Consider the following 21,107-nt stretch of genomic DNA (forward strand, 5'->3'; position numbering starts at 1 on the left):
CACACACACACACACACACACACACACACACACACACACACACACACACACACACACACACGCAGTAGGAGGCACTCTTTGGCCTCTCGTGAAGGCCGTTTAACTACAGCACTGACCACATAATGTGAGATCACTGCTCTGGCTGGACAGCAGTTGATCCCAACTCCTTTAGTGCAGGACAGTCGTAAATACGAATGCTTCTTACCTATTTGTCACTCACATTGCATCAGAGGACATTTGCATAAAAACTGAGTAGCACTACAAATCTACTGTGCACAGTTTAAATGAGCCTAATGAAACACACAGAGCCAGAAGGACACAGTGAACAACGAGGACCACATGTGTGTGAAGACTTCAGCCACGCTTACAGCTCTGCTAGTCTGTATTTAAGGTGTAATTATTCTTCATCTGGAGTGTTAATGACACAGTCAAATAATATGGCTCAATAAAAACCATATGCAAAAAGTGATGAAAATATCAAAATAAATACAGGAAAATACAGAAGAAAGATAATGGATGTTTAAAAATGTATTCATTTATTCAGAATCCATTCTAAACTGTGTCTCTGTGGCTTTTAAACCCCCCAAAACGCATAGTGTACGCTGTTAAGTGCCAGGAGGATTGCCAGGATTTATACATCAGGGAAACCAAACAACCTCTGGCGAAGCAGATGGCACAACACAGAAGAGCCACCTTGTCAGGCCAGGACTCTGCAGTCTATTTACACCTGCAGGCCAGTGGACACTCTTTCAGTGATGAGGATGTTCACATCCTGGACAGGGAGGAATGCTGGTTTGAGCGCGGAGTCAAGGAGGCCGTTTACGTGAAAAGGGAAAGAACATCTCTGAATCAAGGAGGGGACCTAAGGGTACATCTTTCACCATCTTACAATGCTGTGATTGCAGCCATTCCCCAACTCTCTGTGAACGGTACTCACGGCCATTGATCAGTGGTCTTTGATCAGTGAGCTTTGATCAGTGGTTGTTGATCAATGGTCATGAGAATTTGCATAATTATGATGAAGGAACTGACCTATTGTTCCTTCAGTGGTGCTAGCTTCAGTCATTATGCGAATGTACTGTTGATAAGATTGGGGAAACCTGCAGTCAGCTGAGACTGAAGAAGTCACTTGGATGAGTGACGAAACGTTTCTCCCACTGAAAACGCTACGTCCAGATGAACAGAATGGTAAATGGCCTGTATTTGTATAGCGCTTTACTAGTCCCTATGGGCTAAGGGCGCTTTACATTTTCAGTCATCCACCCATTCACACACTGGTGATGGCAAGCTACATTGTAGCCACAGCCCCCCTGGGGCGCACTGACAGAGGCGAGGCTGCCGAACACTGGCGCCACCGGGCCCTCTGACCACCACCAGTAGGCAACGGGTCTTGCCCAAGGACACAACGACTGGGACTGTCCAAGCTGGGGCTCGAACCGGCAACCTTCCGATTACAAGGTGAACTCCCAATTCTTGAGCCACGATCGCCCAAGAATCAACTTTTGGACATTTTATTTTTTTATTTTTTTAAAGGGAAAATACAAATAATCTTTTTGTACTACAAAGCAAATTACAAACTTGAGTCTTTGAGGAAGAGACAGATCAGCATTGTCACAGCATTACTCAACCCTTGATCCCAGTAAGCTAGCCTTACTTTATTTAGGACATTTCAGTTTGGTAACTTATCAAGCACTCCTATGAGGAATGGCTTTAATACTGTCCAGATTAATACAAATCAATACTCACATATGAATGGGGTGTGGCTGACAGGTAGGACATGTGCTTTCATCTCTGCTGACCTCGAGCACCACGTCAGGAAACCACACTGCTGTTTTACAGGCTGGGAAGCCCACACACGACAGGTATTTACTGCAGGAGGAGACAGAGAGCAGCTGAGAGGTCAGAGTGCAGCGAGGGTGCAAAAAGTGTTTATATGTCCGCTACGATGGTAGAAACCTCCCCCCCAAAAAAATAATCAAAATGAATAAATGTAACTAAAAAAATAAAAGTAAGATGTGATGGGTGCGTCAGGTAAAAAGAGAATCACATGAAGTTCCTACCACACAGGACTGTGGTGGCAGTGTTAGCATCTGAGGTTCCTTGAGCTGGTCAAGTTCAATCTTTTTCCATTAGTATGCCCCTTGGTGGCACATTAAAGATGGCAATGCCAGAACTCATCAGGCTCAAACTGTGATAGTTCAGCTCAGGGAGAATGACACACCATTTTCACACACCACGGAGTCCAGACTTTAACCCCAGTGAGAATCTTTGGGATGTGTTGAGAAGACTTTATATAACGGTCCAACTTTCCCACACTGGGAGATGCCACAGCGCATGTGTGCTTTTACCAAAGGTAAGGGCCAAAATATTAGAAGGTGTGAGTTTCTTTTTCTTTTTTTGCCCAATCGGTGTATTTTTAACAAATACATCTCTACTGCCTGCTGAGGAAGGTTGGAAAAACGCATCCTTCTTTATTACAGCTTCCGTTGCTTCCATCGTCTCACCTGTTTCCCTCTCTCTTCTTCTTCAGCACCATGTCCCGACCACAGTTAGGGCACTTCCTCACCGGCAGCGGGATCTCCATGTCCTGCTGCTCTGCTTCAGGGATCTCGTGAGCTGCACCGAGATAGGGAGACAGCGCTTCATCTAACCTGAGGGAACAGCAGACATACGACTTCTTACCAGCAGGATGCAGCGATAGCAGGAAAGGTTACGCACTAGTTTTAATATTGAGGATGCAGACATACACACGTGTAAACTACAAGGTAAATGCAACTAACTTCTTCGCTTTCCTAACGGACTCAATGAAGACGGTCTTGTATTTCTGGATGTGATGCTGCAGCACGCTCTGTTTGTCCTTTCGGCCTTCTGACACCAGCTTGAGGTCTGCTTCCAATTCAGCACGCAGGTTTGGTTTTGACATCTCATAGCCCATGGAGTTATAACCTGCACGCACACACAAACACGCACACATTGATATGTACGCAGCTTAACTGAGTGACCGAGCTTTACATTGAGTGCGAGCGTGCGTGCACATACCCTCCACCAGCCCCATGCCCAGCTCTCCAGGCGTAAACCTCTGGTCAGCTGTCAAGCCCACATACATGCGACTCTTTATAGTCTCAATGTGCTCAGCGTGGGTTGCATCTGTACCTGTAATGTGAACAGTTAGCATAGTAACACTCACATTAGACACCAAACTGTGAGTACGGAGCAAAGAAGGTCTATACTGACGTGTTAGTAGGTGGAGCTGCTTTTATTAAACCAGATCAACACACAAAAAATATCCACATACACTCACTAGACACTTTATTAGGTACAACTTGTTAGTTGGGTTGGACCAAGTTGGACTTTCTTTTGCCTTAATTGTCCGAGGCCCCAATTCAACAAAGTGGGGGTAAAATGTAATATTCCCTCATTTGCCGAATACTATTGACCTGAGTCAATATAATCATGAATCTCTTTATAGAGATCACATTTTAAAGCTAATATTTAATTTAAAATATGATATTTAATTCACTAAATGATCAAAACCTAACAACATATTTTATAATGAAACATTTCTTCCATTAAATCACATGACAGTGAGCTGGTCTTGTAAGGAAAATATTTTAAACTGACACTTTATGTACTGGGTCTTTAAATCTCTCATCCTGTGAAAAATCACACATTACATATATTCATCATTTAAAGTATTTATGGACTAGTGACAAGTCGACAAATACACAAAACTAACTAACAAACAAACAAACAGAATTTCTGACTTTGTGCGTCAATTATATACCAATGCCGTGCTTCTCCATCAGCGATATGAGGTCGGCTTCAGTGAGCAGCTGCGGAGGACTCGTCTGTCCGTCCACCATCTCAATAGCAGAGGGCTGGAACTGAGAGCCTTGTTCATACACTGGAATCACCTGTAGAGCACATTTGAATATGTTGTCCACAAAAAGCAATAACGTAGAGATGTGTAATGAATGCCAAGAATGTTTCAGCTCACAGTCACTATTTGAGCTGTTTAAGTGGGTTTAGAGCAAAACTGGTAAAGTTTGGTCAGTCTAAACACCCACACTGTACCTTTGTGCTCCACCTGTCATAGGGGTAAACATCCAGGTAGTTCCTTGCAATGATCATGAGTCCCGAGACGGAGAACTTCTCCTGAGCGATATCTATATCAACCACAGTCTCCTGTCCCAAAGCATCCTGGGATACACAAGCTAAGAAATGGCGAACAATGAACTCATACACACGTCCTTCATTGCCCTGGGAAGAACACAAAGAGACAACAAGCAGTGTTTATTGTAATTATCTTCTCAGATTCTGTGGTTGTTTTCTGTTCATAAAATTGAAACAATAGAAATGAAAAAAAAAAAATCCCTGTTATTGATCACACCAAGCTACCTGCAGTGTGTTAGTGAACTTGGTGGGATGTATGGGAGGGTGGGCTTGGTCAGAGTTCTTGCCCTGTCTTGGGTTGGGTCCCCCCGGCTGGTCAAGCACTCGCTGGGCGAACGCCCCCCACACCGGGCTGTGAGCCTGCTGCTCCACCAGTGGGGTAAGAGCCAAGTTTGCTGGAAAAATGTTGGTCTCTGTGCGGGGATAGCTGATGAACCTGAGCAGAAGAAAAAAAAAGAACAAAGAAAAGGACGCATGATTCACGATGTAGGAACGCTCTGGAAATGTAAAATCACTGATTGCCGAACCTCCAGAGTGGACGTTCTTTGTGTATAAAACTAAGAACACATCTAAATGCACTTGTATGTTTCACTGAACCCACAAACACTCTCACACATTAGGCTTAAGAGTGAAATAAGTTCAGACATCGAGACATTAGTTTATTCTCTGGAAAGCAGTTTTTACATCACATAAAATGCTTTCGACTAAAAGATTCACACACTCACCCCTGAGTATAGAGCTTTTCTGCAATTTTCATGGTCTCTTTGGCACTTATTCTGAGCTTCCGTGAAGCCAGTTTCTCCAGTTCCTGTAGGCCAGACAAATGAAGAAGACTATTTGCAGTGGGCCAAAGCAGCAGGACAAAATCTTTTTTTTTTAAGTTGCTGTGTGTTTTACATTTATGTGCAGCTGTTTGGCTTTCTATTCTTACCACAGTGTCCAAAGGCAGTGGCCTCCATTTACTCTTAGGTTTGCTGGTTACTGAGGTGACTGTTGCTATGGGATCCTGGAAATGAATGAAGTGATATTCTCTTTTCACACGCGGCTTTTATATCATTTTATTTGTGCAGGTTGAAAACACTTGAAACTTACTGTGGTGTCCTAACAGCAGCAGGAGAAGCATAGAGATGCGCTAACCTCACACACAGTTGGTACATGTCCATGGTGCCTTTCAAGGTGGATACTAACCTTGGATTGTACTTTTCACTCTTTTACTTTCTGCTGTTGGTTAGATTTAGCATCCTCAAAAATATTATTGATGTTACTTATCTGTTTGCAACAGCTGAAATAAACACCAGCTACTCTGGCCCAAGTGGTGTGGGGTTTTTGTGCATTGAAAAGCTTCTTGAATGGCCACAATGACCCCCCATAATGAATAGTTTAATTTAGTAGTAACAGGACCTGTAGTGCTTGATAATGTGAGATGCCTACCTAATCAAAGACCATCTCAATCTTGAGTGTGAGGTGTAAATAATACAGATTTTCAAATTGAAAGCAGAAAAAGGAACACAAATGTTAAGTGAGGAAGGAAATTGTTTCAGCACCTGTAGTCTGTTTTGGTGAAAAGCTGTGAATGCAAACAGGAAATGTGAACTTCTGTTTGTCTCCTCAGGACACATTTTAAAGTCCATTAACAGTTTTTCTCTGCCAACACGGGGGAACAAATTTAAAAAAAAGAAAATAAAAAAGCTAAGTGGAGCCATAAATGGACCACACAACTGAATGCTGAACTCTTTGGTTTTGGAACTACATGTGAGCCGTCTCACCATGTTACTATAAAAAGATAGTGTGCACTTTTAAGGTATAATGCAGGAACTTCCTTGCTGGCCTTCTCTAACCAGAATCAGGCTCTCATTGCCCCACTAGAATAAGTTCATCACACCTACAGTTTGACTTGTTATCCTCCAATACTCTAAAGAACTGCAGACTAAACCCGGCGCACAGAGACAAACATTGCTGAGTCTCTCTGACTTAAGTTTTTCTTCCGATTCTCACATTTCTCTCTGTGGGCAACAGTGAGAATGAAGTGTTAATTACTGGGCTCGACAGTAAACAATACACGTGTCTCGATGAGAGTCATAGAGCCAGATGACAACTTTGTTCTCTCATCAATAAGCAAAAAAACCCCCAAATCAAAATATAACAACACAAAACACTCATGGCTGTATAAACACACAGAAAAATCACAGCAGCTACAGTCTCACATAGAATAACAACTAAAACAAACCCATGAAAGCAACAGATCAGAGGTCGTGACTATTTCATGAACAGCTCATGAGTTTTTAATCACTGAAGGAACAAAGTGTAGGATATTCAACATAAAAAAATGCAGGCACATACCTCCATGCAGATCTGGTAGAGCACTAGACAAGCTGTGTGATTGAAGAGGCGGTTTCGTTTCCAGTTGAACTCCACACAATCCTCCTCCACCTCGTGGATCACTGAGGCAAAGAGAGACACGAAGGAGAGAGGCGAATATCCTTTTAAAACCCAAATCACTGAATTTCTGCTGAGTATTGGGGTGTGTGCACAGACAAACCTTTGATCTTATAGAAAGTCTCGGGTATGAATGCCTGGATGGCTTTGAAGCGCTCCACCACAAAACCCAGAGTGGGAAACTGACAGCTGCCGTATGAGATCAGCTGATTGGCCAGGGACTCTGGGAAGATCTTCTGCAGGCGAAGTGTCTGGAATCGAGTAAAAGATGCACCTATGAAGGATGCATCAGACATTTGTTGAATCACTGACCTTTGACCCAATCCATTATCCCCACAAAGCCTTCCATGTGCTTAAGAGCGAGTGCTGTCTTACCTATACGCAAGTCCAGCTCCTGGCGGACATCAACTGCATCGCTGACGTTAGCATCAGGCTCTGTTAGAGTTTCACAGGCTCTTCGGATTGAGTTGGGCGTGATCTCAGAAAACTTTGCCCGAAAGACTTGTAAATTTGGCTTCACTGAAAGAAAACAAAATGCAGACAGAGGAGATGTTTTTAGCAGCAGGTTTTTCACATGAAGCCTGAACTTCTGAGGCCTTACACAGTCAACAAAAACATCCAGACTTCTGCTATACCTGCTTTGCAAACATCTATGATTTCGAAGCCAATGTTTTCTCCCTCTCTATCACAATCAGTCCAGATGACCAAGGCCTGGCACAGCCTCACCTCCTTCTCTAGCGTTCGCTATGTAAGAAAAAAAGGACAGAGAAAAGGAAAGTGAGGAGAGGAAGAATGTTATAGCAGTTGACTTAATAAAGAGTAAACTTTGAACTGAAATACAAAATAATCATTTATTTCAGTAGATGTTTCCTATTATTAGGAGGACAGTTAACGAGCCTACCTTAATCTGTAACATATTATCCGGACAATATTTCTCTACTTCTGCATCAAACAGCAGCACCGGATTGCAGCTGTGCCTTTGGAGAGAAAAGGATGAAAAACAATAAGCTTTTTCTGTTAGCGTGTTTGATGCTTTATACCCCCAAAAAACAAAATTTTTAAACTTACCATTTCTGAAATGGAGCTTTAAACTCCAGACCCAGTAAATGCCCTGATACTGATGTCATTGAGACAGTCACATTCTGGTGAAGGAAGCACAGGGACAAAAATCAGACACAAAGTGAAACGCCAAAGAACAGACATTTAGGTAAATGTATGAAATTTTCCTTACTTGCCCAAAGAGATGATATTCATACTCATAGATTTTATTAAACTTCGACATTCCTTCCCTCTAAAATAAAAAAACAAGACAATGAGTGCTGGAGCAACCAAAGATTTGTTGTTGTATTGTCAGATGTATAGATGGAGAAATCGGTATGGTTGACAAGTCAAACTCTACAGGCGTTTCTTATTTTGCTCAACATATTTATGTAAGCTACACAATACAAATGTGTCTGTCAGAGATCTTGTTATTGTGTATATATGTACTTTTTCCCTGCACATATTATTTAAATGGAGTTTAATTTACTCGAGTTTAAAATACATCTTTGTTTATCAAATGACCAAAAATAACAGACAAATTCACAGACACAAGTAACACAATCTCACTGCTGGTCCAGCTATATGTGGGACCAGTTGTGCTTCTGTGAGTGTTCATCCTCCCAAAGGCCTGTTTTTAGCCAGGAGAAACCCTGATATATCACAGTTGTTACTCACAACAATAACATATCCCAGGGTTGTAGAAAGGTGCCTGTCATAAAGCCATTCTTAAGGAAGTAAACAAACCCAAACTTGAAACTTCTTACTCAAATCTCTTCAGCATGTACAGAGGAAATCAGCCTGTCTACAGCTATCTGTAAGACACGGTGGAGGCTCTGCCATGGTTTGGGATTTCATTTCAGTCAGTAATGTTAGGGAAATTATAAATACAGAATTGGATGGATTAGATTCAATCCATTCTAACAGTACGATCTCTGAAAATGTCCAATTGGCAACAGCTTCATTTTCAGCATGACAATATTCCCAAACACACTGCTAATGCAGTAAAAGCGTTCCTGGATAGAAAAAACACACACACACACACACACACACACACACACACAATGGAACATCAGTCATGGATTGGCCTCCCAAGAGCCCAGACCTCAACATTATTGAAGCAGTGTGGGATCATCCTGAGAGAGAACAGAATAAAAAATGCCTTATATACTGTATTTACATGTATGTTTGTGTATGTTTACTTAGCAAAATATAAAGAAATGATAGGTGGCTCAAGACTTTTTACCAGTGCTACACATTTTGGAACTGATAGAGAGTTGACACATTAGCCTGGCAGATTTGTCTGTCTGAGGTGAGTGTGTGTGAGGGGATGTGACTGACCCTCCTGGCCCTGCCGCTGGACATAATTTCAGAGATCCCCTTAGCAGCATCATTTTTCTCGGCCACGCAGAGGACCCGACGGATCTGCCCCCGGCTTCGGATCATGTCTGCCTCCTGCTGCAATGTGTCCTGGAGGACACTCTGCGCCGCACAGAAATACCTCCGCTGGACTCCCGGCCGCCGTAGTCCCGATAAAAGCACAGATCTCCTGAGGAGACACGCTACTAGCATACCCGCTCTCACGTGAAGCAGCCGGCTCAACGGACAGCTTCAGCGCTGTTCTCGTCCCATTTTGTTAGCATGCTAGCTGATGCGGGGAGCTACATATTATCAGCTCCCAGGAACTTCAACAAAGAGCAAAAAAGGCAACCAAAGCTTGACTAACTTCACTTCCCACAAATAAAACAGCGAACAAAGAGGAAATATATACCTGCCACACGAAAATTACCAACAATTAGCAATAAAAAAAAATGAAGAGGACCTTAGACACAGGAACACTCTTACTTCTGTTTACAAAATCCGCGCCTGCCTGTCAAAACTGCCGTCATCAAGGTCGGAACACTGTCGCAAATATCCTGACGCAAAACCTCAAATGAAAACCTTAAAACAGGCTTAGAAAGAATATTACAATACGTCCATTCAATTTTACTTTTGTCTAGATGTGTAGCATATGTTTTATTATTAGTTTTTTTATAGAATAACTCTAACGCAATGTTACTCGGTTGTTAAAAAAATAAAATACACTATAAATACATCCATTTTTTACATGCCAGAATAACTTACTATTGGTAATTTGGAGTTTGATCATTGGGTTTTACTTTCTAGAATATATTACATTGTTTTTTAAAAAAAAAATCTCTAAAATGTAAAATTGACAATTAATTAGTAGCTTTTAAGGCTCTATAATAATTTTTTTTGGGGGGGAAACCCCCCAGATCTTATTTCCTAATATGTATTTATACCCGTGGAGTGCTTTAAACCTCTATATTGACGAATTCAAATAAAATAAAATAAACTGAATTGAATTTAGGTTTCAGGGTCGATTTCCTTCACACGGGACTTACGTTGATCACGTGACCGGGCGGCAGGCAGCTGAGTAAACATGGCGTCCGTGTCTGACTGTGGGAATTCAGTGCAGCGCTTCAAGCTGTAAGCGGCGTTTCTGCGGCCCCGGTGTTTGAGCCACGGACTCAGAAATTACCGTGACACAGGGCAGACGTGAAGACTTGAAGAGGAGGAAAGAACAAGCTCTCCGCTAAAGCAGCTTTATCCTTTTTTCTCCTTCTTGCACAGCAGGGATGGCCTGATGCCTCCTAGCACGCTGTGATTGGCGCTGGATAATTGCTTTTGTTAACACAGACGCTGATTTGTGTTTCTGTGAGTCAGCTGCTTTCTTTCTTTCTTTCTTTTTTAAAATAAGCGATCCTCTTCTGTGGACTAAACTATGCAGGGGCGCAGATGCCTTTAGGGACACCTGTGTCCCCCCGCTTTATGACTTGTATAAAACAAATTGATTTTCTTGGACCCCTTTCAAGTCGCTTAATCAGCATCACCTGGCGAGGTGCTTTATGGACTGTGTGAGTGCAGGATGACCAATTTAACTGTTTTTTAAGGCTATTAGTGGAACTGCACTCGTGTCTCGTGTTTCTCATGTCTTGCTTAGAAACACCACTATGATAGGCTCCCCGGATGTGGTGGCTTTCGCTAAAGAGGACGAGTATGGGCAGACCAGTCCTGATCCCTGGCCTCTCCCAGAGGAGTTCTCTGTCCCCCTCTATCCTCTGGCTGACTCCAACCCCTGGGCCAAAACCTCCTATGCCAAGTTCACCAAAGACTTCATCCTCATCTCAGAGTTCTCTGAACAGGTGGGCCCACAGCCTCTCCTTACTATCCCAGATGATCCCAAAGTCTGTGGCACTTTCGACCTCAACTACTTCTCCCTGCGCATCATGTCAGTGGACTACCAGGCCTCCTTCGTGGGGCATCCGCCTGGCACTGGCTACCCAAGGCTCAGCTTTGTGGAGGACTCCAGGGTGGTGTTGGGCGACTCGAAAGAGGGGGCATTTGCCTACGTGCATCACCTTACCCTTTATGACCTTGAGGCGAGAGGCTTCGTGCGGCCCTTCTGCATGGCCTACGTTGCAGCAGATGAAAAGAAGATCATGCTGCAGTTTCAGGAGCTTTCTCTTCGCTTCTCGCAGGCTTCAGAGTGCCTGAAGGCCGGGAACAGGAGAGCATTTGCCAAGGAACTCCAGAGGAAGCTCCGAGACCTTGAGTAAGAATGCCAGCGCAACCTTAACTGTTCTCCTACATACAGTTTAAAAAGACTTCATCCAAATGAGAAGTTTACATCAGATAGTTGTATTCAGATTCTCAGTGAGCAGGATTTCTTGGCAGCTTGATCTACTGATGTGTGCTAGAATGATGCTTCTGTGTTTCTGTGGGCTAGAAGGATCAGGGATGGGTGTCATTGTTGAGTACTGACACTCTATAACACAAACAGGTGCTCTAAATAGAAGGTAGGGGATTCTCAACCCTTAAAGGAAAAACCTTGTGTGTTTGGACATTTAGCCAGCAGAAAATAAGTGATAAGAGATTAGTTTGATTTGATATAATTTGATTAACTAGTTTGATTTGAACCGTGAGGCTGAGCTTTGGCACAGCTGTTATTTGAATCAAATGTTAACATGATGGCATTAAAAATATGAGTAATCTGATATTTAATTGATACTAGGTTGATAGGTTTCAAAATATTTTTAAACTGCTATAATGCTAAATGAAATGTGAGAGGATTATCCTGTCCTCCGGCGACAATGTGCCCTCACCAGACACTTTATTAGGCACATCTTTGAAGCACCGTGTTGGCCCCCCTTTTACCTTCAGAACAGCTTTAAATCTTCATGGTTTAGATTCAGCAAGATGCTAGAAGCTTTTCTCAGATTTTGATCCATATTGACATGAGAGCATCACACAGTTACTGCAGATTTGTCGCATGGACATCTGTGATGTGAATCTCCTGTTCCACAGGAGAGCTTCCACTGAGATCTGGTGACTGTGGCAGCCGTATGAGTACAGTGAACTAATTGTCATGTTCAAGAAACCAGTTTGAGATGATTAATGTTTTTTGAAATGATGTGTTATTCTGTTGAAAGCAGCCATCAGATGATCACTGTAGTCATAAAGGGATGGACATGGTAAGCAACAACACTCAGGTGGACTGTGACGTAACAAGAAACTGTAGCCTCAGTTTTTTGTTCTTAGCTGACAGGACCCACTGTGGTCTTCAGCTGCTGTACATGTTGTGTGTTCAGTGACTTTCCTCTGCATAACTTGGCTGTAACAAGCAGTTATTTGAGTAGCTGTAGCCTTCCTGCCATCTGGAAATTCCCCTTTGGTGTCAAGAAGACATTTTCTCCCAGAGAACTGTCGCTCACTGGACATTTTCTGTTTTTCAAACCAGTCTCTGTAAACCCAAGAGATGTTTGTGTGGCACAGTCGGTAGTAATAGCAGTCGCTTCTGAAATATTTCAAACATTCCTTAAATGCTTTGAGTTGCTGCCACGTGATTGACTGATTAGATATTTGAACAGCTATATTTCGTAAAGTGGCCTGTGATTGTATTTCTGTACAGAATTTAATCCATTTTATAGCTGTCAAAAAATCCATTTGACCATTGATTAATGTATTGGTAAAATCAGTTAGCAGATCAATACAGATATCATTGGAGCCACAATAATAGCATTGCTAGAAATAAAATGATCCCCACTCTGCTTCAAGATGTGGGTCTCAGCTGCAGGTATCCAGTGTTTCCTGTGCTGGGTTAGTCTTATCCTGTTGTGTCAGTTAATATTTATATCCCTGTGTGAAAAACAGGTCGATCACTATCTCTGTTGTGCTCTCCTCAGGTACACTCACTCTGTGCTGCAGCGGGAGGAGGGCCTGCAGAGAGAGGCGGGGCCTCAGAGCATGTACTCTGCTCATGCTGTGGAAAAGGCCAACGAACTGGCCAATGTGGAAAAGAGCATTTTTGAACACAGGGACTTGCTGAAGCAGATCAGCTCCTACCACCGCCGTCCACGACGGGATCCTCATGCTGTCACCTGCCAAAAGTGTGTGGACGAGTGCTTGAGTGAGTGCGAAGAGCTGCTGAACAAATACGCCAAGATTGCCTACCCTTGTGGTTACAGTGAGAAAGCGGGGAAAGGAGAGGATGGACAGGGTCATCCTCGTGGACAAGGTGAAGATGATGATGATGATGATGAGGAGGAGGGTGTTAAACGCAAGCTCTCCTACACGCCACAGCTGATCAAAGCTAAATCTGCCAAATGTTTTGACAAGCGCCTGAAGACCCTGCAGGAGCTGTGTGACAAGACTTTCTATGAGGCCACTGTGGAGCTCCTGAAGGAGACAGAAAGAAGTTTCCGGGGTGACCTGTGTTACCTCTACACACGCCGCCTGGACAAGGCACTGCAGAGAAAACAGAGAGTCACTGCCTTTTTGTTTGAGGAGGACCTCAGTGATGATGACGAGGATGAACTGGGAACACTAAGACCATTCTGTGCTGTGAACCATGCTGTAGATAATTATGTACTCTTAAATCCGCCTCCTATTGTTCTGACACCAGAACCTCATGAGCTGGATGCGCTGGAACGTCCGGAGCATCTAGACCCGGCTTCTGAGACCAGTGTTACTCAGGAGAGTGAGCTCGGACTTGGGGAGAGTCATCTGGAGTCCTCCCCTTCAGACCAGACTCTTGAAACCCAGGAGAGCTCAGAGGAGACCAAAGGAAGCTTCAGCAGTGATAAGAGTGGAGTGGGTCTAGCAGAGATGCAGCAGGGTCTGGTTAGTATGAAGTCAGAAGCGCCTGATCCTGACTCTGACTTGACCCCTGACCCAAACCATAACCTGGAGAGAGAGAGCAGCAGTGAAGAGATGGAGACAACTGCAGGGGAGGATGAAGGTGAGAATGGTGGACACCAGACACCCGTGTCTTTGTTGGAAGTGGTGTCTGAGCTTGAGGCCAACCGGGAGGAGGAGTGTGAAGGAGTAAGTGGGTCTGAGTTGCTGGCTCCGATAGACACAGCATGCTGTATGGCCCAGGAGGGTTTCCTCTATGAGGCTTCTGCCCCAGAGGCGGTGCCTCGTCTCTGCCAAAACTTCCATCTGCAGCCTTCTCAAACTCTTGTGGTCAACCAGGAACCCCAGGCCCTCCTTCCACTCCAGGATGACTACACTGTCGGCTCTCCGTGCTCGGAGAGCCCTGTGACTGGGTTGGAGCTGCCTAGCGGCCTCCTTGGAGATGCAGTTTCCCGTACTTCGGCGGAGGATGGGTCAGACTGCACCATGAGTGCCTCCACGGGGTCCGATCAGACCGCGTCACCTCTAGGCTATGGGGCGGTGGTGACCTTGCGTCAGAGGAAGAAGGCTGGCCAAGGAGCCTTGAGGTTTGTGCGTCAGTACCCCTTTGCCATCCAAGCCCTGTGGTGCCTGCTGAGTGGCAGAACCCTGGTGGTGCTCGGGGCAGACGAGGGGAGAGTCCGCCGGTTGGTGGCGGCTCTGGCTCTCTTCGTACCGGCTCCGGGGAAGTGTGGAGAGAGGGTTCAAGCTTGGTTGTCCTGTCCCTTCACCCTGACTGACCTGCAGAGGTGGAAACTCATTGGATTGCAGAGGTATGAATGGAGTCAAACTCTGATGCACTTCGGTATTATAGGTAGTTAGAAAGTGCGAATGTCTGTGATTAAGCTCAGGTAGGGTAGTACTAGGAAAATCAAACTAATGAGTGATGATGCTTTTAACAAAGATTAAATAAAGCATGAAGTTTGCTTTTCACAGAACCTTAGCAAGTCTCCATCAATGTGAGGTTTGAAGTGACTGTTTATTCTACATTTTCTTGTTTGTGTTGCGCCGTACGCTACTCTTACTCATCCCCCGTGACTCACACTTTGATGACTCACACAGCCAAGCATACACGCAATACAACCTTGAGCACATCTGTCCCTGAACTTCTTTTTCTACTCATCTTTCTGGTGACAGCGTGGGCTGCGAATCCCCCAAAGTCATTCACACAAGATGGGGATCCAAGGCGACTGAGTGTATTTGTTACACTCATCCAGTTGATACATACACAACACGTATAACATTCAGAATTGTGCAATGCTAAAGCTGTGCAGCAGGTAATGTAGCACTACAGTGAAATCATTCATAAGTAGATAAAGTATCAGAATTGGTACATAAACTCTTTTATTATTAAAAGACTTGCCTTTTTAAATGATCTTAGTGTGAAATCACAAATCATTAATCCTCCATTTAGAAGTCAACTTTAAAAGTCTAAAGACTATTTAATTCAACTCTCTCTATCACCAAATCACAACAGTCACTTCAAGGTGCTTTATATTGTAAGGTAAAGATCCTACAATAATACAAAGAAAACTCCAACATTAGGAAATCATCTGTGAGAAAGCACATGGCAACAGTGGGAAGGAAAAACTGCCTTTTACCAGGAAGAAACTTCCAACAGAACCAAGCTCAGGGAGGGGGAGCTATCTGCCAAGAGTAGTTATGAGTAAGGGGAGGGAGACAGGACAAAAACACATTGTTGAAGAAAGCCAGAGATTATTTTTTTCAGTAAAAGGACTACATGTTACAATCCCTGACAATGCAGATTACATGCAGAGTGTTGTGTAAACACATATTGAGTGAAGAAGAAACGCCCAGTGCACCATGGGAATCCACCAGCAACTTGAGGCTGTTGCAGTGTGACAAAAATAAGGGAGGATTGGGGTGACCTGATCCAGCCCTAACTATGTGCTTTATCAAAAAGGACAATTTTAAAGTAGAAGAGGTGTCTGTCTCTTAAATCCAAAGTGGGAGCTGGTTCCACAGAAGAGGGGCCTGGGAGCTGAAAGCTCTGCCTCCCATTCTACTTTTAAATATCCTACTTTTTTTTTTTTTTTTAATATGCAGATTGAAGGATATATATTCTGGTCAGAAAAAGACTCAAAGATTCCTCACGGTGTTACTTTACAATGAAGTAAACAAGAAAAGTGGAGAACATTAACTAATCTCAAACACCTGGTAGCATAGTTAGATTAGTTACACAAGTTACAGTATATAACAAACAGCTGGGCAGTGCAGTGGTGTATCAGTCAGCTTGAACCTGTCCAAAGACCAATATGAAGTGGCTGTTTATATGACCGTAAACTGCTATCCATCTTCCTGTGTTTGCCTGTTTTTAAAAATAAATATATATTAAAAAAAAAAAAGCCAAATCAAAAACGTAGGTAAACAGCTGAACAGATGTTGCCTTGAATGCATGAAATTAAATGAGTCACGTGCAAATAAATTGTAAGTGGATGAGAGTTAAATATCCAAACCCAGTTGCTACCCAGTTGATGGTGCTATCAAAGGGATAAAAAATTAATTCCTTGATCTCCCCAGCTCTGTGCAACTGTAGCTGTCCTTGGACTGTTAAAGTAACATTTAGGTTTTCTTGCTCTGAAGACAGTTTGTAGTCTTGCTTATAGCTAGAAGTATATAAAAAAACAAAAAGTAAAACCTTCAAAATGTATCCAGTGATTGAAATTCTGACATAAAACAGCAGTTTTCCAAAACTGTAATACAGGCCAAATTGGAAAATTGTGTAACTGAAAATTCAAATGCCTAATGGGATTGTTTTTTTAATTAATGGCTCCACAGAGCCCCTAATTTGGTGCTTTTACCCACTTTTAAAATATTGTTTCAGTTATCTGCTGCACTGTACATCAGATGTGATCAGATTGTTCTCATTAGTCTAATTGTTTTTCCAAACACAGCCCTTTGCATACTGGGTTTAACTATTACATGCACATGCTACAGTATAGTTTGGCCTGTGATTATATTCTGTTAGGTGGTTGCTAGGCAAAATAGAGATATCATAATGTATCATGCATGTTTTTTTTTTGTTTTTTTTGTTTTTTTTAGAGATTAGGTGTTATTGGCATAAAATTAAAAATGACCTTGTCTTTTACCAGGTGTTATAGGTGCATAAACCCTACACAGGTAATTTTTGCCAGTTGCTAGGCAATGTGATGATGCCAAAAATAAGGGAGGATGCAATGAGATGAATTTTCAGGAGCCTGAAATGTTCCAAGTGTGGTTGCTGAACTCCTGATAGTTCCTTTTATCATGAGACTCATGAGTAGCATTCAGAATTGCCTTAGTTGTTTTTGAGTAACGGGAGAGAGGGAGAACTAACAGGGATCGCTGTCTCGCTCTCTTCCCCACAGGGTCGCATCCCCGCTGGGCTCTAGCATGCTTTACTCGCTCTCCCGCTACAGCCGCTACATCTCCATCCTGGATGCTGACCAGAAGACCTTGCGCTGCCCGCCGTATCGTGGCCAGCTGCTCGCTAACATCGCTGACCACCGCACCTACATCCGCCGGGGCTCCACCTACTTCCTCCACTTACAGAGTACGCTCTGTCACCTAGCGGCCAAGGCCTTCTTGTTCACTTTCACCCATCACCTCCACCTGCCAGTCAGCGCCACCGAGGGGCCCGAGTTCGTGGAGAGCCGCCGCCGGTGCTTCCTGCAGGAGCAGCTGGGGCTTGGCGAGGAGGACAGCCAGATACTGCTCTACCTCAGTCAGCTCATCACTCAGCAGTACCTACAGCCCAATGGCAGTAGTGCAGCAGCACCGTCTTTTAGTTTTAACTACACCACCAGCATTTTATATAAGATCTAATACCACACAGGGAGGAGGATTGTTACATTTTTGCAGAATTCATCTGTGATATTTCACTTTTTAATGGACCAAATGTGATCTTAATAAGGTCTAAGGTCAGTTTAGTTTCAGGACAAAACTCACTGCACTGGTTATTGTTTTATCTGTGCTCCATCTCTCCGTCTCTCTCTGCCTTGCTGTCTTTTTCCTTCGGAGCAGAGAGAAGGATACAGAGTGAGTTGTGACTGTGTGAGTGGATCACTTGAGTGTATTTGATCTGGAGCATATTGACGCAGCCACCGAACAGAGCGGATGAAGGCTGGCGCACACAAACACACACACCTGTTAAATGTTACAGAACTCAATCTGACGCCACTGCTCGTGTGTGCTCAGCCGGCAGCTTGCAAGCAGGTTCGGTCTCAGCTAAGTGTCAACACCTACCAGTTACGGAGCAGTTTGTCAGCTTTGACTTCATTCGCGCTATATGTAAACATGTTTTTCAGGCTTATGGGAACAAACTCGCATATGCTGACACTTTGTGCCCATCGAGGACAGACGTCTGCTTACGACACCTAATTAGCACCGCGGAGGCTTATTACAGCAGGTTTTCGTGACATTCCTATCTATTTGAAAATCACCGCAGAACTTTCAAAGGTCAAAACACTTTAATTTTCTTCGTTTTGCACATCCACACTTATTTTTCATCCTCTCTTTGTTACGAATTAATTTTAAAGCACATTCCTGCACAGATGAATGTCCTGCTACCGTCTGAATTTGACCGAGTTAGACTTAACCCGCGAGAGCACTAAGGGCTGCTGGGTTGCTCATGCATGAAGAAGTTAGAAGAACTTGGATTCATTCAGCTCCATGTGATAAGTTGCATGTACTGTAATTGCACACGAATTTAACCATGTATAGAGCCAGCAGCTGCCGAAACCTGTTGGTATTCACTCCTGCTGAGCATTTTCACTATTATTATTCCTCACACAGTCAGGAAGATTTTATAGCCTCTTAACCTAAATGTATTCGATTTCACTGTTGTCTTAAACTTGTGTGAGGCTGTCGTGGTGTTGGGGTGTTCGCTGTACTGATAATCTTTTCGGTTTCGTCGTGTTTAGATGAAGTGACTTTGACCAGACGCTGAACAGTTTTGAGGACGCTTTTTGTTTTGTATAGTTTTTATTATGAGAGGAAATTCTTTCTCATGCCATCTGGGGTTTGATTTCAGACAGTTGCCTGTCCTTTATTTAACAAACCTTTGCTGGGGATGTGTTCTGAACAAATCTTTGTTGTGTATTTATTGTTATTTTTGATTCTGACCATTTGTCTGTGATTTGTGCACATTTGTGTTTGGACAATTGAAGAAGTAAGACATTTTAAAGTGGCTGTATTATTATCCTAATTTACAGAACCATGCTTTCATTGCTGAGCTCCAGTAGTGTAACTTCCCATGATTCACACAGTAGTTGGTATTTATCTTACTTTATATTGGGCACCTTAGTTCATCCAGTGTGTAAAACAAGCTGTCCCTTTTAGCCACCTTCCTGCTGATTGGCTGCTCTTCACCTGACTTTTACTACAGAATCTGGTGCAGGTGACTGGCGCCATCTCCATGTACCCGTTTATAAAGTTCTGAAAACAAACTGTAAGCCTATTAAAATGCACAGTTTCACGACTTCCCAATTCGATCCAGAAGAAGAAGATGGTGAGTTTAAGGTTTTACAGACAAGTTTACGCTGTCTGCTTATTGTGGGACAGAACACTGGATATTTATTTCAGCGTTTGCACAAAGTATATCCTCTTTAATAGTTGTATAGATGAGGAAAGTGGCTGAAATTGACACTAAAGTGGAAAACTGTAAAGAAATACCAAAGGTATGTGGCCAGTAAAGTGTTCTGACAGTACAGTATAACTGCTATTACTTCTAATCAAAGCTCGCAAGCTTTAGCATAACTGCAAGAGCAGCTTAGCTAAATGTAAATGTGCCCTTCATTGTAATTACTAACTTACAGGTCACTTATAGCCTGGGGTTCGGACTCCTCAACCTTTAAGCATAATAGGTCCACTTTAATTATTGAAGTTATATTGGCCAGTAATGAAGAAGCGTCCTCGACAGTGTCTTTAAATTTTATTGTTCCTAGTTCTGTGGCGTCAGTGATTGGAGCTGTCATGGTAACTGTACTTGTGAATGCATGGTTTTAATGTGAAAGGTCAAACAGCATAGGATCAAGTCTGCTGTCTTCTAACTACAATCAAGGCTTTTAAAACAATTGACAGCAATCTGAAAATTTTAAAATTCCATTCAGTGTATTTCCGTTTAGTGCAGTTCGGGCTTAGTGATTATCATTCTTTTGCTGCATGTGATGTCTGTTTAAAGCGCTTGAAAGCTACTTTTTGTTTCTGCTCAAATGTTACAGCATTTGTTTTTTGTTTTTTAGTAGCTAATGTCTCCCTAATGCAAAAAGCTGAATGTAATCTGAAAAAGCCATACCACAGTGTGCTTAACATGTTGTCACTCAGTGTCCTTACGTTGCCATATCATGTCTACCTTTCATCATGAGGGGGCGCTGAGCTGTCTTCCGCTCCGTACGGCGGTGTGTTTGCCAGTGACCTGAATAAAGCACGTTGTGAATGTCTTGATGTTTTTAATGCCATGTTGATGATATTCATTTATTAAATTATTTTTTTGCCTGATTAAGCACTTGTAATTTGTGTTGATAATGCTGAACCTTACTGTGAGAAACTGCAAAGACAGACCAGCACAATCCGCAGTACAAATCACCCTTAAGCAGGACAGAGACCAGCAGATTTGTGTCTGCGTGAGTGGCTTTAGTGATGGCAGAGGTGTCAGTGTTTGAGGTGTCATGAATAATAAATGTTCAGCTGTGAATACATCTAATTGCAATGCTGGAGCAGCAGAAGGAAAAGTGGCTGAGGGTGGAGAAAGTGCCAGTAAATGAATAATGTGGGGAGAAAAAAAGTCTGCACCAATACAGAAATGATTCCTCTTGATTTTATTTCCATGCTCTGCAGGAAGTGAACGTGTGGGCAGGTCAGTGTCTAACTTGTGACATTTGGTTCAGTCTTTAATGATCAAATGATTTTGTAGGGAACATGCTTTGATGTCTCTGGTGTTTGTTGTTTAGCATCTTGGTAAAATTCAAAGACGATAAACTGTCTTCATTATATCTTGCTTTTGAGAATATGTTTTTTGGAAGAAATATATAAATGTTTAGTACTGTGCAAAAGTATCAAGTCGCTCCTCATTTCTCTATATTTAGCTAGGAAATGGAAATATAGGTGCATATATATATTAAAAAAAACAGTGTGCAATTCTAACAAGCTTGAAAGTCAAAATTTGGTACGATCACCTTTATTCTTCAACACACTTATTCTCTCTAAGGCAGTTTTTTTTTGTT

General features: G+C 42.9%; 2 protein-coding genes across 3 annotated transcripts in view; one reads left to right on the plus strand and one right to left on the minus strand.

Moving 5' to 3' along the window:
- Positions 1-10,163, minus strand: part of top3a (DNA topoisomerase III alpha) — a 19,262-nt gene extending 9,099 nt beyond the window's left edge. Inside the window, exons 1-17 of one of the 2 annotated variants that reach the window (XM_005947015.2) lie at positions 10,053-10,163; positions 7,841-7,900; positions 7,678-7,751; positions 7,511-7,586; positions 7,245-7,353; positions 6,985-7,128; positions 6,713-6,883; positions 6,514-6,614; positions 5,105-5,179; positions 4,899-4,981; positions 4,399-4,609; positions 4,075-4,260; positions 3,785-3,914; positions 3,040-3,153; positions 2,781-2,946; positions 2,505-2,651; positions 1,747-1,869 (exon numbers count right to left, since the gene is read on the minus strand). In XM_005947015.2, coding sequence (XP_005947077.1) covers positions 1,747-1,869; positions 2,505-2,651; positions 2,781-2,946; positions 3,040-3,153; positions 3,785-3,914; positions 4,075-4,260; positions 4,399-4,609; positions 4,899-4,981; positions 5,105-5,179; positions 6,514-6,614; positions 6,713-6,883; positions 6,985-7,128; positions 7,245-7,353; positions 7,511-7,586; positions 7,678-7,751; positions 7,841-7,891 — 1,961 coding nt within the window. In that variant the 5' untranslated portion in view covers positions 7,892-7,900; positions 10,053-10,163. Of the gene's footprint in view, positions 1-1,746; positions 1,870-2,504; positions 2,652-2,780; positions 2,947-3,039; positions 3,154-3,784; positions 3,915-4,074; positions 4,261-4,398; positions 4,610-4,898; positions 4,982-5,104; positions 5,180-6,513; positions 6,615-6,712; positions 6,884-6,984; positions 7,129-7,244; positions 7,354-7,510; positions 7,587-7,677; positions 7,752-7,840; positions 7,901-8,988; positions 9,538-10,052 lie in introns of those variants that run through there. The other variant, XM_005947014.3, reaches the window with a different exon arrangement.
- A 466-nt stretch (positions 10,164-10,629) lies between these two features.
- Positions 10,630-20,382, plus strand: smcr8a (Smith-Magenis syndrome chromosome region, candidate 8a). The gene is made up of 3 exons (XM_005947013.3): positions 10,630-11,263; positions 12,894-14,657; positions 17,253-20,382. Exons 1-3 carry the CDS (start codon positions 10,662-10,664, stop codon positions 17,707-17,709), a joined length of 2,823 nt encoding a protein of 940 aa, XP_005947075.1. The 5' UTR covers positions 10,630-10,661; the 3' UTR covers positions 17,710-20,382.
- The last annotated feature ends 725 nt before the right edge of the window (positions 20,383-21,107 follow it).

The sequence above is a fragment of the Haplochromis burtoni genome, unplaced genomic scaffold (genome assembly GCF_018398535.1).
Source record: "Haplochromis burtoni strain Fernald_Lab_line unplaced genomic scaffold, NCSU_Asbu1 Contig_514, whole genome shotgun sequence".
NCBI lineage: Eukaryota > Metazoa > Chordata > Actinopteri > Cichliformes > Cichlidae > Haplochromis > Haplochromis burtoni.